We start from the raw sequence: 23,835 nt of genomic DNA, 5'->3' as shown, positions 1-23,835 counted from the left end.
GGTCCCCGAGTGGATATCGTTAAGGATCATCTGACCTTCTTCTAGTGTAATACACTTCTGGCCGACCCCAGTCGCGCTTTCTCTATATAATAGTCCCTTTATGACTGTAAAGGCCTTGGATCGACGGACGATCTGTCGAGCCTCTTCTTCGTCTTCTGGGAGTTCTTTCCTTAGGATGTACACGATGTACGGGTCTATCCAGACGGGAGTGATAACCAAGACTTCCATGATCAGGTCGACCACAGCTGGAACTTCAACTTCAGTCGGATCCGTGGCGCTTTTTGGTTGCGGGGCCTCTTCAGTGAAGGGATCCTCCTGGACTGATGGTGTGTGGATGTGTTCCAAAAACACATTGCTGGGAATGACTTCTCTTTTGGAACCTATTTTTGCCAGATCATCAGCTGCTTGATTTTTCACTCAGGGTATGTGATGAAGCTCTAACCCCTTGAATTTCTTCTCCAGCTTTCTCACTGCATTGCAATAACCAGTCATGGCTGGACTTCTGACGTCCCATTCCTTCATCACTTGATTGACCACCAAATCTGAGTCGCCATAGATCATGAGGCGACGGACGCCGAGTGAAATGGCCATGCGCAACCCATATAAAAGTGCTTCATATTCTGCCTCGTTGTTAGAGGAATCAAAGTGGATTTGAAGAACATATCTGAGTTTATCTCCTCTGGGGGAGACCAACACCACTCTGGCGCCGGAACCATTTAGCATCTTGGAACCGTCAAAGAACATGGTCCAATGCTCCGAGTGAACCTGAGTCGGCAGTTGCTGTTCAATCCACTCGGCGACAAAATACGCGATTGCCTGGGACTTGATAGCTTTCTTTGCCTCAAACTTGATATCTAGAGGAAGGAGTTCAATCGCCCATTTTGCCACTCGACCAGTTGCGTCCCTGTTATGCAAGATCTCTGACAACGGAGCGTCGCTGACGACTGTAATGGAATGACCAGAGAAGTAGTGGGCAACTTTCTTTGTGGTCATATAAATCCCATATATGAGCTTCTGATAATGAGGATATCTTTGCTTCAATGGGGTCAAGACTTCAGAAATATAATACACTGTGCGCTGAACTTTGAAGGTTTTCCCTTCTTCTTCCCGCTCGACTGTAAGTACCGTACTGACGACTTGTCCTGTGGCTGCAATGTAAAGTAGCAAAGGCCCCTTGCTGATTGGGGCAGCAAGCACCGACTGGGTGGAGAGCAGAGCTTTGAGCTCTGCGAACGCTGCGTCAGCTTCAGGAGTCCACTCGAACTTGTCAGACTTCTTCATCAATCGGTAAAGAGGCAATGCCTTTTCACCGAGACGAGATATGATTCGACTTAAGGCGGCCAAGCAACCAGTAAGCTTCTGAACATCGTGCACTCGCACAGGACTTTTCATTCGAAGTATAGTACCGACTTTTTCTGGATTGGCGTCGATTCCCCGTTCGGAAACGAGAAAACCGAGTAACTTTCCGCCAGGAACCCCGAATGTGCATTTTGATGGATTAAGCTTGATATCAAACCTTCTGAGGTTAGCAAAGGTTTCAGCAAGGTCAGTCAGCAGGTCGGAACCCTTCCGTGACTTGACCATAATATCATCCATGTACGCCTCCACATTCTGACTGATTTGGGTGAGAAAACACTTCTGAATCATCCTCATGAATGTGGCTCCGGCATTCTTGAGGCCGAATGGCATGGTAACATAACAGAAGCACCCGAATGGAGTGATGAAAGCTGTTTTGATCTCGTCAGGCCCATACAGACGGATCTGATGGTACCCGGAATAGGCGTCTAAAAAAGACAGTCGCTCACATCCCGCAATCGAGTCGACTATCTGGTTGATGCGGGGGAGAGGAAAATGATCTTTCGGGCAGGCCCGATTGATATGTTTAAAGTCAATGCACATGCGAAGTGACTTGTCCTTCTTGGGGACCATGACAACATTGGCGAGCCACTCGGAGTGGTAGATTTCTCGGATGAACTCCGCCGCTAAGAGCCGATCCACCTCTTCGCCAATGGCCTTTCTCTTCTGGACGGCGGACCGTCGGAGATGTTCCTTGACAGGTTTTACTTTTGAGTCGACTCTTAGGTGGTGCTCAGCCAGCTCCTTGGGAACACCCGGCATGTCAGAGGGCTTCCATGCGAAAATGTCCCAGTTCTCATGGAGGAATTGGATGAGCGCTTCTTCCTATTTGGAGTCGAGTGTTGTCGAGATATGAGTTGGAGCAGCGCTAGGGTCGGTCGTGTGGAGGTGAGCTGTCTTCGTATCGCCAGTCGACTGAAAAGCTGACTATGTAGCGGGCTTCTTGGCTCACAACAAATCACTCAGGTCTGCAGTCTTCTGGTATTCCTGCAACTCCACCACTGCCATCTGAGCATCGGCGATCTTCGAACCTTTCTGAAAACATTCTTCCGCTTTCTTCCGATTGCCCGTAATAGTGATCACACCTTTGGGGCCAGGCATTTTCAATTTGAGATACACATAACACAGTCGGGCCATGAAGCATGCATAAGCCGGCCTGCCCAAAATAGCATGGTAGGCACTCTGGAAGTCTACAACTTCAAATGTCAACTTCTCTTTGCGGTAATTCTTGGAATCACCGAAAACCACATCAAGAGCAATCTGGCCGAGTGATTCAGCCTTCTTCCCAAGAATGACCCCGTGGAAACTCATGTTGCTGGCACTGAGTCTGGACATTGGAATGCCCATCCCTTTCAATGTCTCAGCGTACAATATGTTCAAACCACTGCCACCATCCATGAGGACTTTGGTCAGTCGAGTGCCTTCAACAACTAGGTCGACCACCAAGGCTTGCCTGCCAGGGGTGGCGATGTGCGTTGGGTGGTCGGACTGGTCGAATGTTATGGCAGTCTGAGACCATTTCAGGTAACTAGGTGTCACCGGAGCGACGATATTCACCTCTTGGTTAATAAATTTTAGTCGACTTTTGCTTTCAACATCGGCAAAAATCATCAGAGTGGAATTGACCTGGGGGTATCCGTCGTCACTATCTTTTTTGTCCTCGACCTTGTCCGACTCCTTTTCCTTACCTTTGGGCTGCTTGCCCTGGAACTGCTGGATCAAGAGTCGACACTGTCGAGTGGTATGTTTCGGGTAAATGAAGTTACCCTCTTCATCTTTCTTTGTGTGGACGATACATGGTAAATCCAACCCATCATTTCCGTCCTGGTCTTTAACATTTTTGGGGTTCCAAGGCCCCTTAGGTTTCCCTTTAAACTTTCCTTGGGTTAAAGCCAAGGCTTCCCCGGGAGCCGCTGGCTCGGCTTTCCTCTTCTGTTTCCGATTAGAATTTCCTCCGGTTTCTTGGGCGGCTGACTTGAGCTTTCCACTCCTGAATCGATCCTCATCTTCACCATTAGCGTACTTGGTGGCAATCTCCATCATCTGATTCAGGGACATATCTTCGGTTCGACTGAATTTCAAATTCAGTTCTCTGTACTTGACGCCTTCCTTGAAGGCACAAACTGCTTGGTGGTCAGGCACATTCTCCATCGAGTGATGTAACGTGACCCACCTTTGGATGTAATCCCTCAAAGTTTCATTCGGCTTCTGTACACAAGACCGCGGTTCCGTCAGCCCTGTCGGTCGCTTGCACGTGCCTTCAAATGTGGTGACGAACACTCGGGAGAGATCCTCCCAAGTGTAAATGTTGCTAGGTGCTAACTGATTCAGCCACGCTCTGGCCGAGCCCTCTAACATGAGAGGCAGGTGCTTCATGGCCACTTCATCATTGCCGCCGCCAATCTGGATGGCCACTCGGTAGTCCTCAAGCCAAGTATCGGGCTTGGACTCGCCAGTGAACTTACTGACTCCAGTCGCCAACTTGAAGTTGGGAGGAATCACAGCGGCCCTGATGGCTCTACTAAAGCACTCTGGCCCCGAAACATGTACTCTGCTGCCGGTAGGTGCATCTCTGTCGTGACCTTCTCGGTGAGCCCTGTTCCTGTAGACCAAACCCTGGACGAGAATGGATCTCGCGTCAAAGCCTGGCCCTCTGGAGTCGACTGGAATCCTTCGCCCACCACTATGAGGGCGCCTGTCATCCTGCTGGCGAGGCACATACGACCCGCTCCTCGGGGGAGGCGTGGGCGCTCGACATCGACCGTCACGATCGACTCGGTGATCATACTGCTCATGGTTCCCATACTGGTCACGCCGGTCTCCACGTCCCTCACGCCTCGGGGGTGATCTCGGGCTGTGAGCCGACTGGACTGTGTCCGCGGCAACGAATCTGCTGTGAATCCTGTTCCGCGACTGAGAAACAGCGGAATTCTGATCTCTTGCTGCCCGGAGTAATGCTCTGATCTGCAGTAAGCCTCTGCCAGCCTCCGACTGGGAAGGCTGAATCGACTCCTCTATACGGGCCGCAGCTGCTAAATTCTGAATCGGAGTTCGATATACCTGCGGGGGTGGGAAGAGCTGACGCCGACTGGATTCGGGAACCCGTTGTCGCGCACTCTCGTCGAGTGCTCGCTGGAGGTTCTCCAGTCGAGTGCGCTCGGCCAAGTTTGCCAGGCGCTCGTCCTCCAAGGCGCGAGCCTCGGGGGGTTTCTCCAACGATAGGAGTGTGCAGTGCATCCATGTTCCGGTGGCGAAGTTCTTCTCTCTGCAGCGACGTGAGAGGCTCGGGAAGATACTCCTCATGGAGACGCGACGGGTCGCCTCCACCCATGCCTCCGTCGGTGCGGGGAAAACCGGGAGGACTGGGTGGTCCATCGACCATCAGAACCTCCGCCGCCGGATCGCTGCTGTCGCACTCGGATGCGGTCTCTGCGGAGCCAGTCGACAGGTCGAACAGGCCGTAGAGGGATTCGTTGGGCTCGATCGCCGCGACTTAAGGGGTCGCCGACTGACGTGCCACCGCGTGCCTCACCCACCGCTGAAGTCTTGACCGATCGGAGCGCTTGCGCCTGCGGGAAACGGGGAGGGAGGACAACACAGGAGCCGACCGGTAGGGGGTCGACGGTTGTCGCAGGAGTACGCCACAGACGCACGCGCTAAAGTGCGTTGCCCCGCGAGCAGGGAGTGCGTCCACGTTGAGCGGAGCCTCCTGGAGCCAAGCAGAGTCGTCGAGGATGAACGTGAGCGCGCCGAGACGGATCTCGCGGCCATCCACCGAAACTCCGCCGAAAACCATGATGATTCGGGTCGGAAAAGGTCGCAACTCCTCTAACAAACGCTAAAACACCTTCCCCATGGTGGGCGCCAACTGTCGTGGTTCTAAGTGTGACAGTAGTGTAGGGGGGTAAGTATGGAGAGGCAAGATCTTAGCTATGGAGAAGTTGTAAGCACACAAGGTTTACGAGTTCAGACCCTTCTCGGAGGAAGTAATAGCCCTACGTCTCGGAGCCCGGAGGCGGTCGACTGGATTATGTGAGTATGAGTTACAGAGATGCGAACCCTTGTCTTAGAGGAGGGGGTGGCTTATATAGAGTGCGCCAGGACCCCGGCCAGCCCACGTTACAAAGGGCTCAATGTACATTAAGGCGGGGCGTTACTGGTAACGCTAGTAAAAAAGTGCTATGATGACCATAAAAGCTATTTAATGACCGACCGTTAGCGTGCGGAGTGACTTTAGGTCTCCTGGCCATCGAGTGGTTGGATCTTGGTCGAGTGATTGCTTCTTGGTCGAGTGTCTTCGAGTCTGTCGAGTGGAACACCTCCAAGTCGATTGAAAGGTGATTTCTTCTAGAGATGTCCTTGGGTAGGGCAGTTGGGACAGGTCTGAAGGAAATATGCCCTAGAGGCAATAATAAAGTTATTATTTATTTCCTTATATCATGATAAATGTTTATTATTCATGCTAGAATTGTATTAACCGGAAACATAATACATGTGTGAATACATAGACAAACAAAGTGTCACTAGTATGCCTCTACTTGACTAGCTCGTTAATCAAAGATGGTTATGTTTCCTAACCATGAACAATGAGTTGTTATTTGATTAACGGGATCACATCATTAAGTGAATGATCTGATTGACATGACCCATTCCATTATCTTAGCACGCGATCGTTTAGTATGTTGCTATTGCTTTCTTCAAGACTTATACATGTTCGAATGACTATGAGATTATGCAACTCCCGTTTGCCGGAGGAACACTTTGTGTGCTACCAAACGTCACAACATAACTGGGTGATTATAAAGGAGCTCTACAGGTGTCTCCAAAGGTAAATGTTGGGTTGGCGTATTTCGAGATTAGGATTTGTCACTCCGATTGTCGAAGAGGTATCTCTGGGCCCTCTCGGTAATGCACATCACTTAAGCCTTGCAAGCATTGCAACTAATGAGTTAGTTGCGGGATGATGTATTACAGAACGAGTAAAGAGATTTGCCGGTAACGAGATTGAACTAGGTATTTGGAATACCGACGATCAAATCTCGGGCAAGTAACATACCGATGACAAAGGGAACAACGTATGTTGTTATGCGGTCTGACCGATAAAGATCTTCGTAGAATATGTAGGAGCCAATATGAGCATCCAGGTTCCGCTATTGGTTATTGACCGGAGACATGTCTCGGTCATGTCTACATTGTTCTCGAACCCGTAGGGTCCGCACGCTTAAGGTTACGATGACACTTATATTATGAGTTTATGCATTTTGATGTACCGAAGTTTGTTCGGAGTCCCGGATGTGATCACGGACATGACGAGGAGTCTCGAAATGGTCGAGACATAAAGATTGATATATTGGAAGCCTATGTTTGGATATCGGAAGTGTTCCGGGTGAAATCGGGATTTTACCGGAGTACCGGGAGGTTACCGGAACCCCCCGGGAGCTATATGGGCCATGATGGGCCTTAGTGGAAAAGAGAAGAGGCAGCCCTTCATGGGCCACGCGCCCCTCCCCTCCCTTGGTCCGAATACGACAAGGAGAGGGGGCCGGCCCCTCTCTCTCTATTCCCCCCTCCGCGAATCCTATTCCAACTAGGATTGGGGGGGGGGGGAATCCTACTACCAGAGGGAGTAGGACTCTCCTGGCGCGCCTCTCCTAGGACGGCCGCACCCACCTTTAGTCCTTTATATACGGAGGCAGGGGCACCCCAGAGACACACAAGTTGATCCACGTGATCATATTCTTAGCCGTGTGCGGTGCCCCCTTCCACCATAGTCCTCGATAATATTGTAGCGGAGTTTAGGCGAAGCCCCGCTGCAGTAGTACATCAAGATCGTCACCATGCCGTCGTGCTGACGGAACTCTTCCCCGACACTTTGCTGGATCGGAGTCTGGGGATCGTCGTCGAGCTGAACGTGTGCTAAAACTCGGAGGTGCCGTAGTTTCGGTGCTTGATCGGTCGGGCCGTGAAGACGTACGACTACATCAACCAAACGCTTCCGTTGTCGATCTACAAGGGTACGTAGATCACACTCTCCCCTCTCGTTGCTATGCATCACCATGATCTTGCGTGTGCGTAGGATTTTTTTGAAACTACTACGTTACCCAACAGTGGCATCCGAGCCTAGGTTTTATATGTTGATGTTATATGCACGAGTAGAACACAAGTGAGTTGTGGGCGATATAAGTCATACTGCTTACTAGCATGTCATACTTTGGTTCGGCGGTATTGTTGGATGAAGCGGCCTCGACCGACATTACGCGTATGCTTACGCGAGACTGGTTCTACCGACGTGCTTTGCACACAGGTGGCTGGCGAGTGTCAGTTTCTCCAACTTTAGTTGAATCGAGTGTGGCTACGCCCGGTCCTTCCAAAGGTTAAAAAACAGCACCAACTTAACAAACTATCGTTGTGGTTTTTATGCGTAGGTAAGAACGGTTCTTGCTCAGCCCGTAGCAGCCACGTAAAACTTGCAACAACAAAGTAGAGGACGTCTAACTTGTTTTTGCAGGGCATGTTGTGATGTGATATGGTCAAGGCATGATGCTAAATTTTATTGTATGAGATGATCATGTTTTTGTAACCAAGTTATCGGCAACTGGCAGGAGCCATATGGTTGTCGCTTTATTGTATGCAAATGCAATCGCCCTGTAATGCTTTACTTTATCACTAAGCGGTAGCGATAGTCGTAGAAGCATAAGATTGGCGAGACGTGATGAGGACATCAATACCACGTTGGCAGAGCAGGCTATCGCGCGGGCGAAGGGGTTCGGAGAAATTTCCAAAATTTTGCCCGTGACTATATATAGCCCGACCCTGTCGGTGTGACCGAGTGGAACAACTCGGTGGCACCGAGATTCATAACTGCAGGCAGTTACTGAAACTCGGTGTGACCGAAAGGTTCAAATCGGTTGCACCGAGATCGAAAACCTAGATCAACTTAATGATCTCGGTAGGACCGAAAGTGGAGTATCGGTCAGACCGAGAATCATAAAGAGGTTTTGGAAGTTTAAGTCGATGACGAATCGGGGACTCCGAGCGCTCCTCACACAGAGTGGTTCGAATCTGACTTGATCAAATTTTGTGATGCAGCATGAATAGAGTTTGAGACGAGAAAAGCATAGATAGCTAGAGGAGGTTCTTAGGCACTCTTGTCCATCCACTTGGCAAAAGGAAATAAAACCAAACAATCAAAACAACAAGTGGATGTCCTCGAATGAGTAAAATATGCAACCAGCATGCTCACACAATAAGATGGCAAATGAAATATGTGACAAGGCATGCACAACCAATTCTAGCATCTATCAAGCAATTTGCGATGACTAGGTCATCTATATATGAGTATATTGACTTAGGAGTCAAGTGAGAACACTTGATCATAGGTCATACTCATCGTTTAAGCTCAAGTGGGGTTACCACTTTTACATAAAGCATTGTTGTGTTCACATCTTTAGAGTTGCTTTAGCTCAAGTCTTAGAGTAAAGCTCCCCCTAGATGTGATATCCCCCCTTAGAGGGATGAACTAACCTCGGGTTTTGTCAATGATGACTTCATGTAGATGTTGAAGATGTGGATGCTCAATGTTGATGTAGATCACTTGGAGCTATCCATTTGAGTGAATTGCACTTTCAATACCTACATGGGTTAGTCCCACAAGGAACAAACAAGGATATCCATAGACATAGAGTGATGCACACACAAGATGATGTCCATGAAAACTTTTAGGTTACCTTGTCCCTTGTCTTACCAACAAGAGGGTTTGTGACTCCTTGAACTAGTGCAAGATGTGGAAGTTGATTGCACTTGTTCTTGCCAAAATGATAAGAGTGAAGTATGTTGGCGGAGTCACCCTCAAGAACTCTCTAGTTCTTTTTCTTTTGGATCCACATCATCTTGATGGGAATCCTTGGAGCTGTAGTCGTACTTGATGAAGTGGAACTTGAAGTAGTCTTGGGAATCCACTTGACTAGGGTCTTAGGAGCTTCTTCAAATGCATCAATTTCCTCTTGAAGCTTGTCCTTCCCTTTTTGCTTGTAGTCTTGTGGTGGAAGATCATCTTGAGCTTGTGTCCCCTTGAAAGAAGTATCATACTTCTCTTGTTGAGGAACAAACTTTGTCTTGGGGTATTGATCTTCTTCCCACTCAACTCCATTGGCATTGAACTTTTGTTCAAAACCAACACCTTGATTCTTCCGGTGCATTCCTTGCTTGCGCACAATTTCCTCGAATTGCTTACTCCCGGCAAGGCTTTTGTACACTCCTTTCTCTATAATTCCCTTCAATAAGCTATTTTCTTGCTCAAGTGTAACTTGGCTAAGAGAATCATTAGTGGAATCAAGAGAACTACTAGAAGCAACAATATTGGATTTAGCATGATCATTGTTACTGCTAGAGAAAGAATCTTTCTTGTTCTTGTTACTAGACTTGACTTGAGGCATGTAAGTGGATAAGAGTAAACGCTTGGCAATGTAATAAGAACTTTTCTTGCGGAGATCATCATTGATTGCTTTTAAGAACTCATGCTCTTGCTCAAGATTGAGCTTTTCAAAGTGTAATTTCTCATGAGCTCTTAAAAGTTCTCGATGATCTTCGAAGATAGTTTCATGAGCTAACTTAAGAGTGTTTAGTTCTTTAGTTAGAGACTCAATCTTCTCCTTATCATTTTCATTCGTTTTATCTTGATTAGCATGATTAATTGACGTTTCATCATAGTATTCATCACTAGAGTTGTCAACAAGCAAATCATCACCTAACAAGTCATCTTCATCACTATTGAAATCAACATACTCGGGGTGTGTTACCTTAGGACCTTTGGCCATGAAGCATCTTCCAATTCCTTCATTTGGTGAGTCAAATATGTCGTAGGAGTTGGTTGACACAAGTTCTAGACCGGCAAAACCTTCATCTTGAGTATCTTCGGAGTCGGAGTGATAACTTCTCTCGGAGTGGATGTCGGAGTCGGAGGCGGATACCCATTCACCAACATGAGCTTGATGTCTTCGTCTTGTGTAGCTCCTTGATGATTTTTCCTTTCTTTCCGAATCCTTGCTTCTCCGTGAGTATCTTCGTTCATAACGATCATCTCTACTCCTTCTCTCTCTTGGTGGTGATTCTTTGCTTCTTCTTTTTGGAGAATCTTCTCTTCTCTTGTAGGGAGCCGTACACTCATTGGAATAGTGTCCGGGTCTTCCACAACTGTAGCAGTTTCGCTCTCGACTAGAAGATCTTTTGTCATTGTAGGACCTTGACTTGAAGCTTCTATCTTTGTTTCTACTCTTGTAGAACTTGTTGAAGTTCTTCACCATTAAGCTCAATTCTTCATTGAAGTCTTGTTTCTCACTTGATGATGTAGGGGCTTCACATGAGGCTTTATAGGCACCACTTGATTTGTTGTGAAGTTCCTCTTTATCCTTAAGTGACATCTCATGAGCAACAATTCTTCCAATCACCTCCGTTGGCTTGAGATCTTTGTAATTGGGCATCATTTGGATCAATGTGCACACGGTATCATATTTTCCATCCAAGGCTCTTAGAATCTTCTTGATGATGAATCTATCGGTCATCTCTTCACTTCCTAAGTCGGCAATCTCATTTGTGATGAGAGCAAGCCTAGAGTACATTTCAGCGACACCTTCACCATCCTTCATTTTGAACTTGTCAAGTTGACTTTGAAGCACATCCAACTTGGATTCCTTGACGGAGTCGGTACCTTCGTGCATATCAATCAAAGTGTCCCAAATTTCCTTTGCATTCTCAAGACGGCTGATTTTGTTGAATTCTTCGAGGCACAATCCGTTGAAGAGAATATCACAAGCTTGAGCATTGTATTGCAACATCTTCAACTCATCCGCGGTAGCTTCACGGTTTGGTTCTTTCCCATCAAAGAAGTCACCTTGCAAACCAACACACACAATAGCCCAAACGGCGGGGTTATGTCCAAGAATATGCATTTTCATTTTATGCTTCCAACTAGCAAAATTAGTACCATCAAAGTAGGGACCTCTACGGTGATAATTTCCCTCGCTAGACGCCATACTCTCCTAGGTTGTGAAACCAAGGCTATGACCACCAAAAGCTATGGAGATCAAAGCAAATGGAGACCAAAGCTCTGATACCACTTGTAGGATCGAAAGTATGTCTAGAGGGGGGGGGGTGATTAGACTACTTGACCAAATAAAAACTTAACCTTTTCCCAATTTTAGTTCTTGGCAGATTTTAGCTATTATAGGACAAGTCAAGCAATCATCACACAATTCAAGCAAGCATGCAAAGAGTATATTGGCAGCGGAAAGTAAAGCATGCAACTTGCAAGAATGTAAAGGGAAGGGTTTGGAGAAATCAAACGCAATTGGAGACACTGATGTTTTTCCCGTGGTTCGGATAGGTGGTGCTATCCTACATCCACGTTGATGGAGACTTCAACCCACAAAGGGTAACGGTTGCGTGAGTCCACAAAGGGCTCCACCCACAAAGGGTAACGGTTGCGCGAGTCCACAAAGGGCTCCACCCACAAAGGGTCCACGAAGAAGCAACCACCCACAAAGGGTCCACGAAGAAGCAACCTTGTCTATCCCACCATGGCCATCGCCCACACAGGACTTGCCTCACTAGCGGTAGATCTTCACGAAGTATGCGATCTCCTTGCCCTTACAAACTCCTTGGTTCAACTCCACAATCTTGTCGGAGGCTCCCAAGTAACACCTAGCCAATCTAGGAGACACCACTCTCCAAGAAGTAACAAATGGTGTGTAGGTAATGAACTCCTTGCTCTTGTGCTTCAAATGATAGTCTCCCCAACACTCAACTCTCTCTCATAGGATTTGGATTTTGTGGAAAGAAGATTTGAGTGGAAAGCAACTTGGGAAGGCTAGAGATCAAGATTCATATGGTAGGAATGGAATATCTTGGTCTCAACACATGAGTAGGTGGTTCTCTCTCAGAACATATGAGTTGGAATTGTGTATGTGTTCTGATGGCTCTCTCCACGAATGAAGAGGAGGTGGAGGGGTATATATAGCCTCCACACAAAATCCAACCGTTACACACAGTTTTCCAATCTCGGTGGGACCGAATCAACAAACTCGGTCAGACCGAAAATGTAAACCTACTGACCGTTGGAGATTTTCGGTGGGACTGACATGCAACTCGGTAGGACCGATATGGTTAGGGTTTGGGCATAACGTAATCTCGGTGAGACCGATTACACAAACTCGGTGAGACCGAATTTGGTAATTAGCTAACCAGAGAGTTGGTCAGGCAAACTCGGTGGGACCGATTTGCTCTTTCGGTGAGACCAAAAAGTTACAAAAAGGAAACATTGAATTTACATTGCAATCTCGGTGGGACCGATTCGCTCTTTCGGTGAGACCGAAAAGTTACAAAAGGGAAACAGAGAGTTTGCAATCCCATCCCGGTGAGACCGAGATCCCTATCGGTAGAACCGAATTGCTAGGGTTTGGCAGTGGCTTATGACAAGTGAAACTCGGTGGCGCCGGATAGGAAGAATCAGTAGGACCGAGTTTGGCTTAGGGTTTAGGTCAAATGTGGATATGGGAAAGTAGCTGAGGATTTTGGAGCATATCATTAAGCACATGAAGCAAGAGGCTCATTAAGCAACACCTCATCCCTCCTTGATAGTATTGGCTTTTCCTAAAGACTCAATGTGATCTTGGATCACTAAAATATGAAATGAAGAGTATTGAGCTTTTGAGCTTGAGCCAATCCTTTGTCCTTAGCATTTTGAGGGTTCCACTTTCACATCCATGCCATGCCAATCATTGAGCTTTCCTGAAATAATCATCTTGGAATAGCATTAGCTCAATGAGCTATATGTTGTTATGAATTACCAAAACCACCTAGGGATAGTTGAACTTTCAATACGCTCTAGAGACGGCCGCATTCATGTTAAATAGGGCACCATCAAAATCCGTTGAGACGACGCCTTATGAACTGTGGTTTGGCAAGAAACCAAAGTTGTCGTTTCTGAAAGTTTGGGGCTGCGATGCTTATGTGAAAAAGCTTCAACCTGATAAGCTCGAACCCAAATCAGAGAAATGTGTCTTCATAGGATATCCAAAGGAGACTATTGGATACACCTTCTATCACAGATCCGAAGGCAAGACTTTTGTTGCTAAATTAAGAAACTTTCTGGAGAAGGAGTTTCTCTCGAAAGAAGTGAGTGGGAGGAAAGTAGAACTTGACGAGGTAACTGTACCTGCTCCCTTATTGGAAAGTAGTACATCACAGAAAACTGATCCTGCGACACCTACACCAGTTAGTGAGGAAGCTAATGATGATGATCATGAAACTTCAGAACAAGATACTACTGAACCTCGTAGATCAACCAGAGTAAGATCCGCGCCAGAGTGGTACGGTAATCCTGTTCTGGAAGTCATGCTACTAGATCATGATGAACCTACGAACTATGAAGAAGCGATGGTGAGCCCAGATTCCGCAAAGTGGCTTGAAGCCATGAAATCTGAGATGGGATCCATGTATGAGAACAAAGTATGGACTTTGGTTGACTTTCCCGATGATCGGCAAGCAATTGAGAATAAATGGATCTTCAAGAAGAAGACTGACGCTGACGGTAATATTACTGTCTACAAAGCTCGACTTGTTACAAAAGGTTTTCAGCAAGTTCAAGGGATTGCCTACGATGAGACCTTCTCACCCGTAGCGATGCTTAAGTCTGTCCGAATCATGTTAGCAATTGCCGCATTTTATGATTATGAAATTTGGCAGATGGATGTCAAAACTGCATTCCTGAATGGATTTCTGGAAGAAGAGTTGTATATGATGCAACCAGAAGGTTTTGTCGATCCAAAGGGAGCTAACAAAGTGTGCAAGCTCCAGCAATCCATTTATGGACTGGTGCAAGCCTCTCGGAGTTGGAATAAACATTTTGATAGTGTGATCAAAGCATTTGGTTTTATACAGACTTTTGGAGAAGCCTATATTTACAAGAAAGTGAGTGGGAGCTCTGTAGCATTTCTGATATTATATGTGGATGACATATTACTAATTGGAAATGATGTAGAATTTCTGGATAGCATAAAGGGATACTTGAATAAGAGTTTTTCAATGAAAGACCTCGGTGAAGCTGCTTACATATTAGGCATTAAGATCTATAGAGATAGATCAAGACGCTTAATTGGACTTTCACAAACCACATACCTTGACAAAGTTTTGAAAAAGTTCAAAATGGATCAAGCAAAGAAAGGGTTCTTGCCTGTGTTACAAGGTGTGAAGTTGAGTAAGACTCAATGCCCGACCACTGCAGAAGATAGAGAGAATATGAAAGATGTTCCCTATGCATCAGCCATAGGATCTATCATGTATGCAATGCCGTGTACCAGACCTGATGTGTGCCTTGCTATAAGCCTAGCAGGGAGGTACCAAAGTAATCCAGGAGTGGATCACTGGACAGCGGTCAAGAACATCCTGAAATACCTGAAAAGGACTAAGGATATGTTTCTCATATATGGAGGTGACAAAGAGCTCATCGTAAAAGGTTACGTTGATGCAAGCTTTGACACTGATCCGGACGATTCTAAATCGCAAACCGGATACGTGTTTACATTAAACGGTGGAGCTGTCAGTTGGTGCAATTCTAAACAAAGTGTTGTAGCGGGATCTACATGTGAAGCGGAGTACATAGCTGCTTCGGAAGCAGCAAATGAAGGAGTCTGGATGAAGGAGTTCATATCCGATCTAGGTGTCATACCTAGTGCATCGGGTCCAATGAAAATCTTTTGTGACAATACTGGTGCAATTGCCTTGGCAAAGGAATCCAGATTTCACAAGAGAACCAAGCACATAAAGAGACGCTTCAATTCCATCCGGGATCTAGTCCAGGTGGGAGACATAGAGATTTGCAAGATACATATGGATCTGAATATTGCAGACCCGTTGACTAAGCCTCTTCCACGAGCAAAACATAATCAGCACCAAGGCTCCATGCGTGTTAGAATCATTACTATGTAATCTAGATTATTGACTCTAGTGCAAGTGGGAGACTGAAGGAAATATGCCCTAGAGGCAATAATAAAGTTATTTTATTTCCTTATATCATGATAAATGTTTATTATTCATGCTAGAATTGTATTAACCGGAAACATAATACATGTGTGAATACATAGACAAACAAAGTGTCACTAGCATGCCTCTACTTGACTAGCTCGTTAATCAAAGATGGTTATGTTTCCTAACCATGAACAATGAGTTGTTATTTGATTAACGGGATCACATCATTAAGTTAATGATCTGATTGACATGACCCATTCCATTAGCTTAGCACCCGATCGTTTAGTATGTTGCTATTGCTTTCTTCATGACTTATACATGTTCCTATGACTATGAGATTATGCAACTCCCATTTGCCGGAGGAACACTTTGTGTGCTACCAAACGTCACAACGTAACTGGGTGATTATAAAGGAGCTCTACAGGTGTCTCCAAAGGTAAATGTTGGGTTGGCGTATTTCGAGATTAGGATTTGTCACTCCGATTGTCGGAGAGGTATCTCTGGGCCCTCTCGGTAATGCACATCACTTAAGCCTTGTAAGCATTGCAACTAATGAGTTAGTTGCGGGATGATGTATTACAGAACAAGTAAAGAGACTTGCCGGTAACGAGATTGAACTAGGTATTTGGAATACCGACGATCGAATCTCGGGCAAGTAACATACCGATGACAAAGGGAACAACGTATGTTGTTATGCGGTCTGACCGATAAAGATCTTCGTAGAATATGTAGGAGCCAATATGAGCATCCAGGTTCCGCTATTGGTTATTGACCGGAGACATGTCTCGGTCATGTCTACATTGTTCTCGAACCCGTAGGGTCCGCACGCTTAAGGTTACGATGACAGTTATATTATGAATTTATGCATTTTGATGTACCGAAGTTTGTTCGGAGTCCCGGATGTGATCACGGACATGACGAGGAGTCTCGAAATGGTCGAGACATAAAGATTGATATATTGGAAGCCTATGGTTGGATATCGGAAGTGTTCTGGGTGAAATCGGGATTTTACCGGAGTACCGGGAGGTTACCGGAACCCCCCGGGAGCTATATGGGCCATGATGGGCCTTAGTGGAAAAGAGAAGAGGCAGCCCTTCATGGGCCGCGCGCCCCTCCCCTCCCTTGGTCCGAATAGGACAAGGAGAGGGGGCCGTCCCCTCTCTCTCTATTCCCCCCTCCGCGAATCCTATTCCAACTAGGATTGGGGGGGGGGAATCCTACTACCAGAGGGATTAGGACTCTCCTGGCGCGCCTCTCCTAGGCCGGCCGCACCCCCCCTTTAGTCCTTTATATACGGAGGCAGGGGCACCCAGAGACACACAAGTTGATCCACGTGATCATATTCTTAGCCGTGTGCGGTGCCCCCTTCCACCATAGTCCTCGATAATATTGTAGCGGAGTTTAGGCGAAGCCCTGTTGCAGTAGTACATCAAGATCGTCACCACGCCGTCGTGCTGACGGAACTCTTCCCCGACACTTTGCTGGATCGGAGTCCGGGGATCGTCATCGAGCTGAACGTGTGCTAAAACTCGGAGGTGCCATAGTTTCGGTGCTTGATCGGTCGGGCCGTGAAGACGTACGACTACATCAACCAAACGCTTCCGTTGTCGATCTACAAGGGTACGTAGATCACACTCTCCCCTCTCGTTGCTATGCATCACCATGATCTTGCGTGTGCGTAGGAAATTTTTTGAAACTACTACGTTACTCAACACGGTCCATGACCCTACCCTAGGTACATAGCTTCATCACTTCCCCTAAACACCTATAAAGCATCTCTCCCTTAAAAAAGAACCTATAAAGCATCTCCAACGCCGACTCTTAAACCGTCCGCACATGTTCAGACCACGAAAGCCATCCAACGCGCCCCTGTATCGGTCCGGACGCAATTGCTCTCGCAAAGTGGAGGGTAGACTCCGACACCCCAGGCCCACTAAATCCACCCTCCCTGTCCCATTTCACTTCACCCCCTTGCTTTGCATCCACAACCTCCATCTCCGCCGCTGCTGTATCTCTTCGGCCGCCACACATGCATTGCTGTACGTTCGCCACCAGCACCGACACACCCACTCGCCTTTTACGACGGCGCTGTCTACCCTGGAGCCATTTGTACCCATGTACACTCCGATCCACCACCCTGTTGACGACCTCCATGGCGGCCACCACGTCTGGCAGGTGTTCGGTCAAATGCCATTGAGCTTATTTTCGGACGCCATGTCGTTTTTTCAGAGGAAGAAGGATGGCGGGGTACTCGCCATGAAGGATGAGTTGTTGTGTGATGTGTGGTTGGTCATATCCGCGGATTTCGTAGGCAGGAGCAGAGGGGGGACATTCTGCCAGGAAGTGCATTGAATCGTTTCATGCATGAAAGCACATTGCGCCCTACGACATACACATCATCCATGATCGCAATGTGAGGTCGTTATCGTATCGATGATACGCCATTTCAGGCCATCGTCACCAAGTTTTATCACGTAGTTGCTTAGCTAGAAGCAATTCATTCACTCAATATTGCTCTACATATTGTGTAGCCCTTACACGCTGCTATCATGTACCACAAGACAGAGGGACGACCATTGACGTACACACTCTTGGATGAAGTTGAAGGGGCAGTGTGTGTGGGACGACATGATCCGTTGAAAAACTTGTTGGACATCGAAGTTGAGACACTAGACTTATGTGCAACTATGTATGGATGATTTGTGCTATTTTCTTTTAGAACATTGATGAATATTAGCCGGTTTGCATGAATTTCGTCTGCTAAGTCGAAACCCGACTTGAAATGGATGCAGGCAGCGTTGGATGGCGGTCTCAGGCATCCGTGTCTGTGGACTGGTCCCCCCCTCTTGCTGTCCGTGCATGCATGCGGGAGGAAATTTGCGGGTCGGCATTGGAGATACCCTAACTCCTCAAATAATTCATCCTTTTGCGAAGTTAAAACACTACATCTAATATAATTAAAACACTCTATTTAAAGGACTAAAACACTAACTTGAGATAAAGTTGCATTACAAAGTGGTTACATAAGGGTAGAAAAGTCGATTATTGACTTTTTTAAAACTAAACTAATGAGTTTTTTTGGCTTGGGAGAAGGGCTAGTTGTTCCCACCACCATCACAGAAGGGCACATGCATACGTGACAAGTTCACTTGTCATCCAGGCACGACCGTTTGACGGTCCAACGACCAATCTTCATCAAGGTCGGGGACATCATATTCAATGGGGCAAGGTTCAACATGGTGCGAGTCGTCTCAGTGAATGACACTATCTTCATGTCAAATGCACGCCATCTGATGGATTGCCTCTACGCTATCAAACACACTTGTTTCTCCTCGTAATGGAGCCACACGCCATGGTCCCTCTCAGCCTTTAACTCCTCCCCGACACCGGTGTGCTTGAAGATTTCATCAGACAGGCAACCGATGTGTAGCGCTCATCCCAAGCCTCCTTAACAATGAGCCGATAGGGAGCACATAGTGGCTGATATGAGCTACGTGGCAATCTCTCTTATATCCTGCTCATACTGGATCTGCACGTAGCCGTGCTGGATATCCCACACAATGGAATGTGTTTTGGGATTCCAATTCGGGCGCTCATTGAGGGCATGATCTCATGTGCAACCTCGAGTGCATAACGTCGATCCTCGTCCTCCTCGGCGGTGAGGGCGGCCCCCTCCTCGTCCACCATCTACTCCTCATCCTCCGAGGGCGACACCTAGTCCAATTGAGGGGAAGCGACATGGCGACGGGAGTGAAGTGGATGCTGACTTGCTGAGGGTTGATCAGGCGAGCTATTCGGACATGGCGACAACCATTTTATAACCGTGGGCAGTGGGCTGCGAAAAACATGGCGGGGGGGGGGGGCGATGTGGCGGGAATGGGGAGGCTGGTGGGCTCGATATGGAGCACGCTTCACAAATTATCACAGCCTAACCAGATTGACATTTTGGGCAAAATTGCCGTATCGACGGTTATTATGCCGACCAGACTGACACGATGGTTGTAAGATTCAATCCTATGAATCAAAAAGCTATGCAAAAAGTTAAACTCTTTAATAATGGTTCAAAAAAAAAGTTTAAAGTTAAACCAAAGAGGCCCTTATGTGGAAATGCAGATGCTCGAATACTTTGGTTTGGAGCCCGCATTCCATTCAGGAACAAAATAATCTTAACTACCCCATTCACGAAGAAAAAAAATATGTCCTAATTCACGTAGTAGTATCTTAGGAATACATGCATGCGCAAGCACAGGTTGCACGAACATGGATGTTTACCCAACCGAGCAAGGAAACGAAGAAGTGACAGCACCCTTTGGAAAAGGAAAAAAATATACAAAAGGAGGCCGTGAAAGTAAAAACCAACCAGCAAACAATTACCAGTCGATTCGCTGCAGCGGATATGGAGCCGACGAACCAACCAGCGGCGCTGTCCGACACGCAGAAAAACAACCGCGAATGCGCGGGGCGCGTGGTGACTCGGCGCGTAGTCGGACGCGGCGCTGGCGAAGCTACGGGGAGCAGCTAGTGACCGGGGCCTCCGTGGCCATAGCCATAGCGAAGCAAAGGCGAAAGCACGAGGAGAGGGACGGTGCGGCCGAATTCATGACGCTTCTAGCTTTGCGCTGTGTGTATGCAGCGTAGGCCATGGCGGTTAGTTAACGGCCCTTGGTGGCGCCGGTAGGGACGACCCCGTCGGCCTCGTCAAAGGCGTCGTCGTCCACTCGCCCGCCCCCCGTGCTTTCCGGTCACGGCCTTTGGGGAGCCATGATTTTGATCCGATGCGGATCTAGGTGTGCCCCCGTCCGTCTGACTCATTCAGGCCATCGACGTTTGCTGTAGCCTTGTAGGTGTAGGTTCTTCTGTCTGCATCTCCGTGGATTCCTTTCTCTGTCAATGCCACTGACTGACGGTGTTCCCAGGTTCGTGTTCTGTTTGCGTGCAAAAACGGGTACCGCCAATCGGCTTGCCGGCCACAGTGCTGGGATCGGCCATTTGGCCCAATCTCGTCAACTCTGCCAGATACCGAACTGATCGAATGCATCATCCTGCATGCGGATTGAGGTATGTTTGCGTGGAGCACATAATGCATATGCACTTAACTGAACCGGCTGGACGAGTCGGAGACTTTCTTCCGAGGAGAAAAGGCTCCCTCCGTGCGCGAAAACACAAACGGATGACACACCGAAAAGCAGCGGCACGCGGCGGGTCCCATGGCCTCGCAAAGTTAGGTAGCCACCGGGCTCTTTTTCCAGCGCCAAGCCTACTTTTTATCATGATGAGGGGATGAGGACTGTTGCATCCATTCTCAATTCACAGTTCCAAAGTGCGCTCGCTCGCGGAATTACTATACTATACCATAACATATTCGTATAGTGTAGACCGCCAGCCGGGCCACCAAGCCGGCCTATAAAACCGGCCCTCCCCCTTCTCAATTTGGACCTGAGCTTACCAGCAACAACAACCACCGCACATTACTTTCGGCGCACCGACGACGCAGAGCAGGAGACGGAGCAGAGCGGTTGATTGGAAGAAGCGCGAGGGATTCCTTGCTTGCGAGCTGGGTCGATCGATCGGTAGCGATGGAGGGGTCAACGAGTCAGGATCATGTGATTGGGATCCCGGTCAACAGCACGGCCTACGGCATAGAGGAGCCCGACTTCGTGGAGGTGGAGGAGGCCATCACCCCCCCTGATCATGGCGGATTCGTCTCCGGTTCGTTCCAATCTATCAACAACAACGACGGCGATTCCAACCGCTCCACGGCCACCGATCGCGAGCAGACCAGCCAAGTCCGCAGGAAGAGGGGAAAGATCGCCCAGGGCATCAAAGAACACGGTAAGTAATTACCGATAGTATTATATTTTCTTGTTTAATTCAACACGGAACGCCAACCAATCAGAAAGAAAATTGATTTTCTTTCTTCTTGGTCGTACCGTATGCCTTTGGATTGTTAGACTGATGAAGTCGTCCTTGTTCCCAACGTATGCAGTGACTCTGGGGCCAAAGCTGTCGGAGACGGTCAAGGGGAAGCTCACGCTGGGCGCCAGGATCCTGCAGGCCGGCGGCGTCGAGAAGGTGTTCCGGCAGTGGTTCTCCGTGGACAAGAACGAGCGGCTGGTGAGGGCGTCGCAGTGCTACCTGTCCACCACGGCGGGTCCCATCGCCGGGATGCTCTTCGTCTCCACGGAGCGCGTCGCCTTCCGCAGCGACCGCTCGCTGGCCGTGGCCGCCCCCGACGGCGCCAAGCTCCGCGTGCCGTACAAGGTGACGATACCGCTGCGCAAGGTGCGGCGCGCCGTGCCCACCGAGAACAAGCACAAGCCGGAGCAGCGCTACATCGAGGTGGTCACCAACGACGGCTTCGAGTTCTGGTTCATGGGCTTCGTCAGCTACCACCGGTCGCTGCAGCACCTGGAGCAGGCCATTGCGCAGGCGCGGCGATGACAACGCGCGCGCGGCCGGCGGCCGGCCGGCCGGAGATCGTCCCTGCACACGCCTTGTGTTTTGTGCCTGTAGTACGTTGTTTAGATGGTGCTAGGATCTGTGTATGTGTAGGTTAAGTTGTTACAAGTGCTACAACATGTCGTTGTTATGCCAGTGCATGGCGGCTGGTGATGGATGTTTTCGGGGTTGGGGAAGATGAACTTCACGAGCAAGCTTGGGAAAGGAATGGTTTGGTGGGAACGGCAAATGATAGCCTTCATTCGTATGTGTGCAGTGCAGTGAGCAAGTTTCAGATATCCATTCTTTCTTCTACAGTAAAACATGTATAGTACGTATTTGAGATAAGTGATCGTCTTCCTGACGGCGTACATAACTGGCATTCCATACGGTCAGTTGCAAAATCATTCCGTGATCTCAGTCACTATATGAGATTGTTTGCACTGAGATCTTCAACTTGGCCTGCAGGACAGCAATATCAGTATCATATAGGAGTATTACACAGCACCTGTAGTTCCATAACATTCTGACATTGAAGAAGATATCGAGAGGATACTGTAGTTATGGTAGTGATTTATTGCTTGCAGTTGATGTCTGAAGAATTCCGACACTGAAGGTGTTAATGACATATCGATATCTAACTGTTCAAGTACGTAGCATTTGCGGAACAATCTCCACCACGCATCTCACTGAAAGAGACTGAATTCAGTCCTCTGCTTCCAAACGAAGACCCAGTCCGAACTAATCAGGTTGCTGGATTGCTTTGACAAATAAACAGCCCATGCTTGCCAACTAGACATGAGAAAAAAAAAACCCAACATTAGGTAGGATATACAGAAAGAAAATGTGCAACAACATCGATCGCTGACCGGCACAATCGACTAATAACTTGCAAACTAAGCTTTCAGTTTTCACTCGTCAGTACCAAGTATTCCGCCATTCTTATCCACCTAGCAATCATATTTTACTCGCAGCAGAAATAAACTAAACAGTAATACACAGATAGGGATGAATCGGTCCGACTGGAGATCCATCCCTTGACTCAGCCAAAGCCGGCCGTGCATGTCCATGGACCTGCAGTGTTCTATCTAACCTTAGCTGCGAAGCGCCCAATGGCAGGCGATCTTTGGTTTGGGGGCCAAGGAGGAGGAGGGATATGCACTTGTGGCTTTTGCATCTGCCTTTGTTACAGTTATTTCCCTTCCATGTTTGGCTCAACAATTTGCTTTCACCTGCCGGATTGGACCATCCGATAGTGCCATTTTAGAATCTTCACGCTGTTATCCGATCAGGTAGACCTTTGCCCTTTTGTTCGGTCTTTCACCCCCACTTGAAAGAAAAGTTATGGGAGGCTATATGGAGCAGCGATGCATATGTCTTGCCTCCTAAGTTATCGCCAACGTCAGTTCGTCGCCTCTTTTGGACGTCATAAGTTGATCGCCTCAGAAACAGAATTCACGGTTCTACCTTTGGATTTCCATCCATCTTTTAGACGGAAGGCCGTTGAATCTTGCAATGAGAGACTACATGTAAACAGAGAAGACACCATAGAACGGTCAAATGGACAAGCAGGGTTACAAGCAATAGAATGATAATGTAAAAAAGGAATGTGTGTGGCCAGAGGTCAAAGGATATCACCAGATTAGGCCTTCACTCACTGAGATACCTGTTTTGTTTTGTGAAGGACAATATAGACGGTCGCTATAGCAATAGGACGTAATAAGCTAGTCAAGGCATCGATTATGCATACATCCAAACTATTACGCAACAACAATAAAGAAAAAATATCCTGAAGAAAAACAATAAAGAAAAAAGTTCATGATCCCGCTGAATGATCAACGTAGTAGCAAAACTTCAATGTCAACCACCGCTATTCGTAACACCCGAATGATGAAAGGTTCTCCAACAACGATGCCTCTGCGGGGATAACGGTGATGGGAGCTGTGGTTGCTTGATCCAGCCGTTAAGAGCATCTACAGGCAGACTTAACAAATCCGGGTCCTCAAACGTCCATGGACA

General features: G+C 47.7%; 1 protein-coding gene across 1 annotated transcript; it reads left to right on the top strand.

Annotated features, from left to right (window-relative positions):
• Window positions 1-20,804: 20,804 nt before the first annotated feature.
• Window positions 20,805-22,161, top strand: LOC119317230 (putative GEM-like protein 8). The gene is made up of 2 exons (XM_037591659.1): window positions 20,805-21,210; window positions 21,365-22,161. The coding sequence occupies exons 1-2, from the start codon at window positions 20,955-20,957 to the stop codon at window positions 21,817-21,819; spliced, it is 711 nt and encodes a 236-aa protein (XP_037447556.1). The 5' UTR covers window positions 20,805-20,954; the 3' UTR covers window positions 21,820-22,161.
• Window positions 22,162-23,835: the final 1,674 nt, after the last annotated feature.

This window comes from Triticum dicoccoides, chromosome 6A (genome assembly GCF_002162155.2).
Source record: "Triticum dicoccoides isolate Atlit2015 ecotype Zavitan chromosome 6A, WEW_v2.0, whole genome shotgun sequence".
Taxonomy (NCBI): Eukaryota; Viridiplantae; Streptophyta; class Magnoliopsida; order Poales; family Poaceae; genus Triticum; species Triticum dicoccoides.
Note: the sequence above shows the minus strand (reverse complement) of the source record. Positions and strands in the feature narration are given on the sequence as shown.

Coding starts and splice junctions, on each gene's coding strand:
- LOC119317230 (XM_037591659.1), top strand. CDS start 20,955: ATGGAGGGGTCAACGAGTCAGGATCATGTGATTGGGATCCCGGTCAAC. Junction 21,211..21,364: donor CCAGGGCATCAAAGAACACG/GTAAGTAATTAC, acceptor CAACGTATGCAG/TGACTCTGGGGCCAAAGCTG.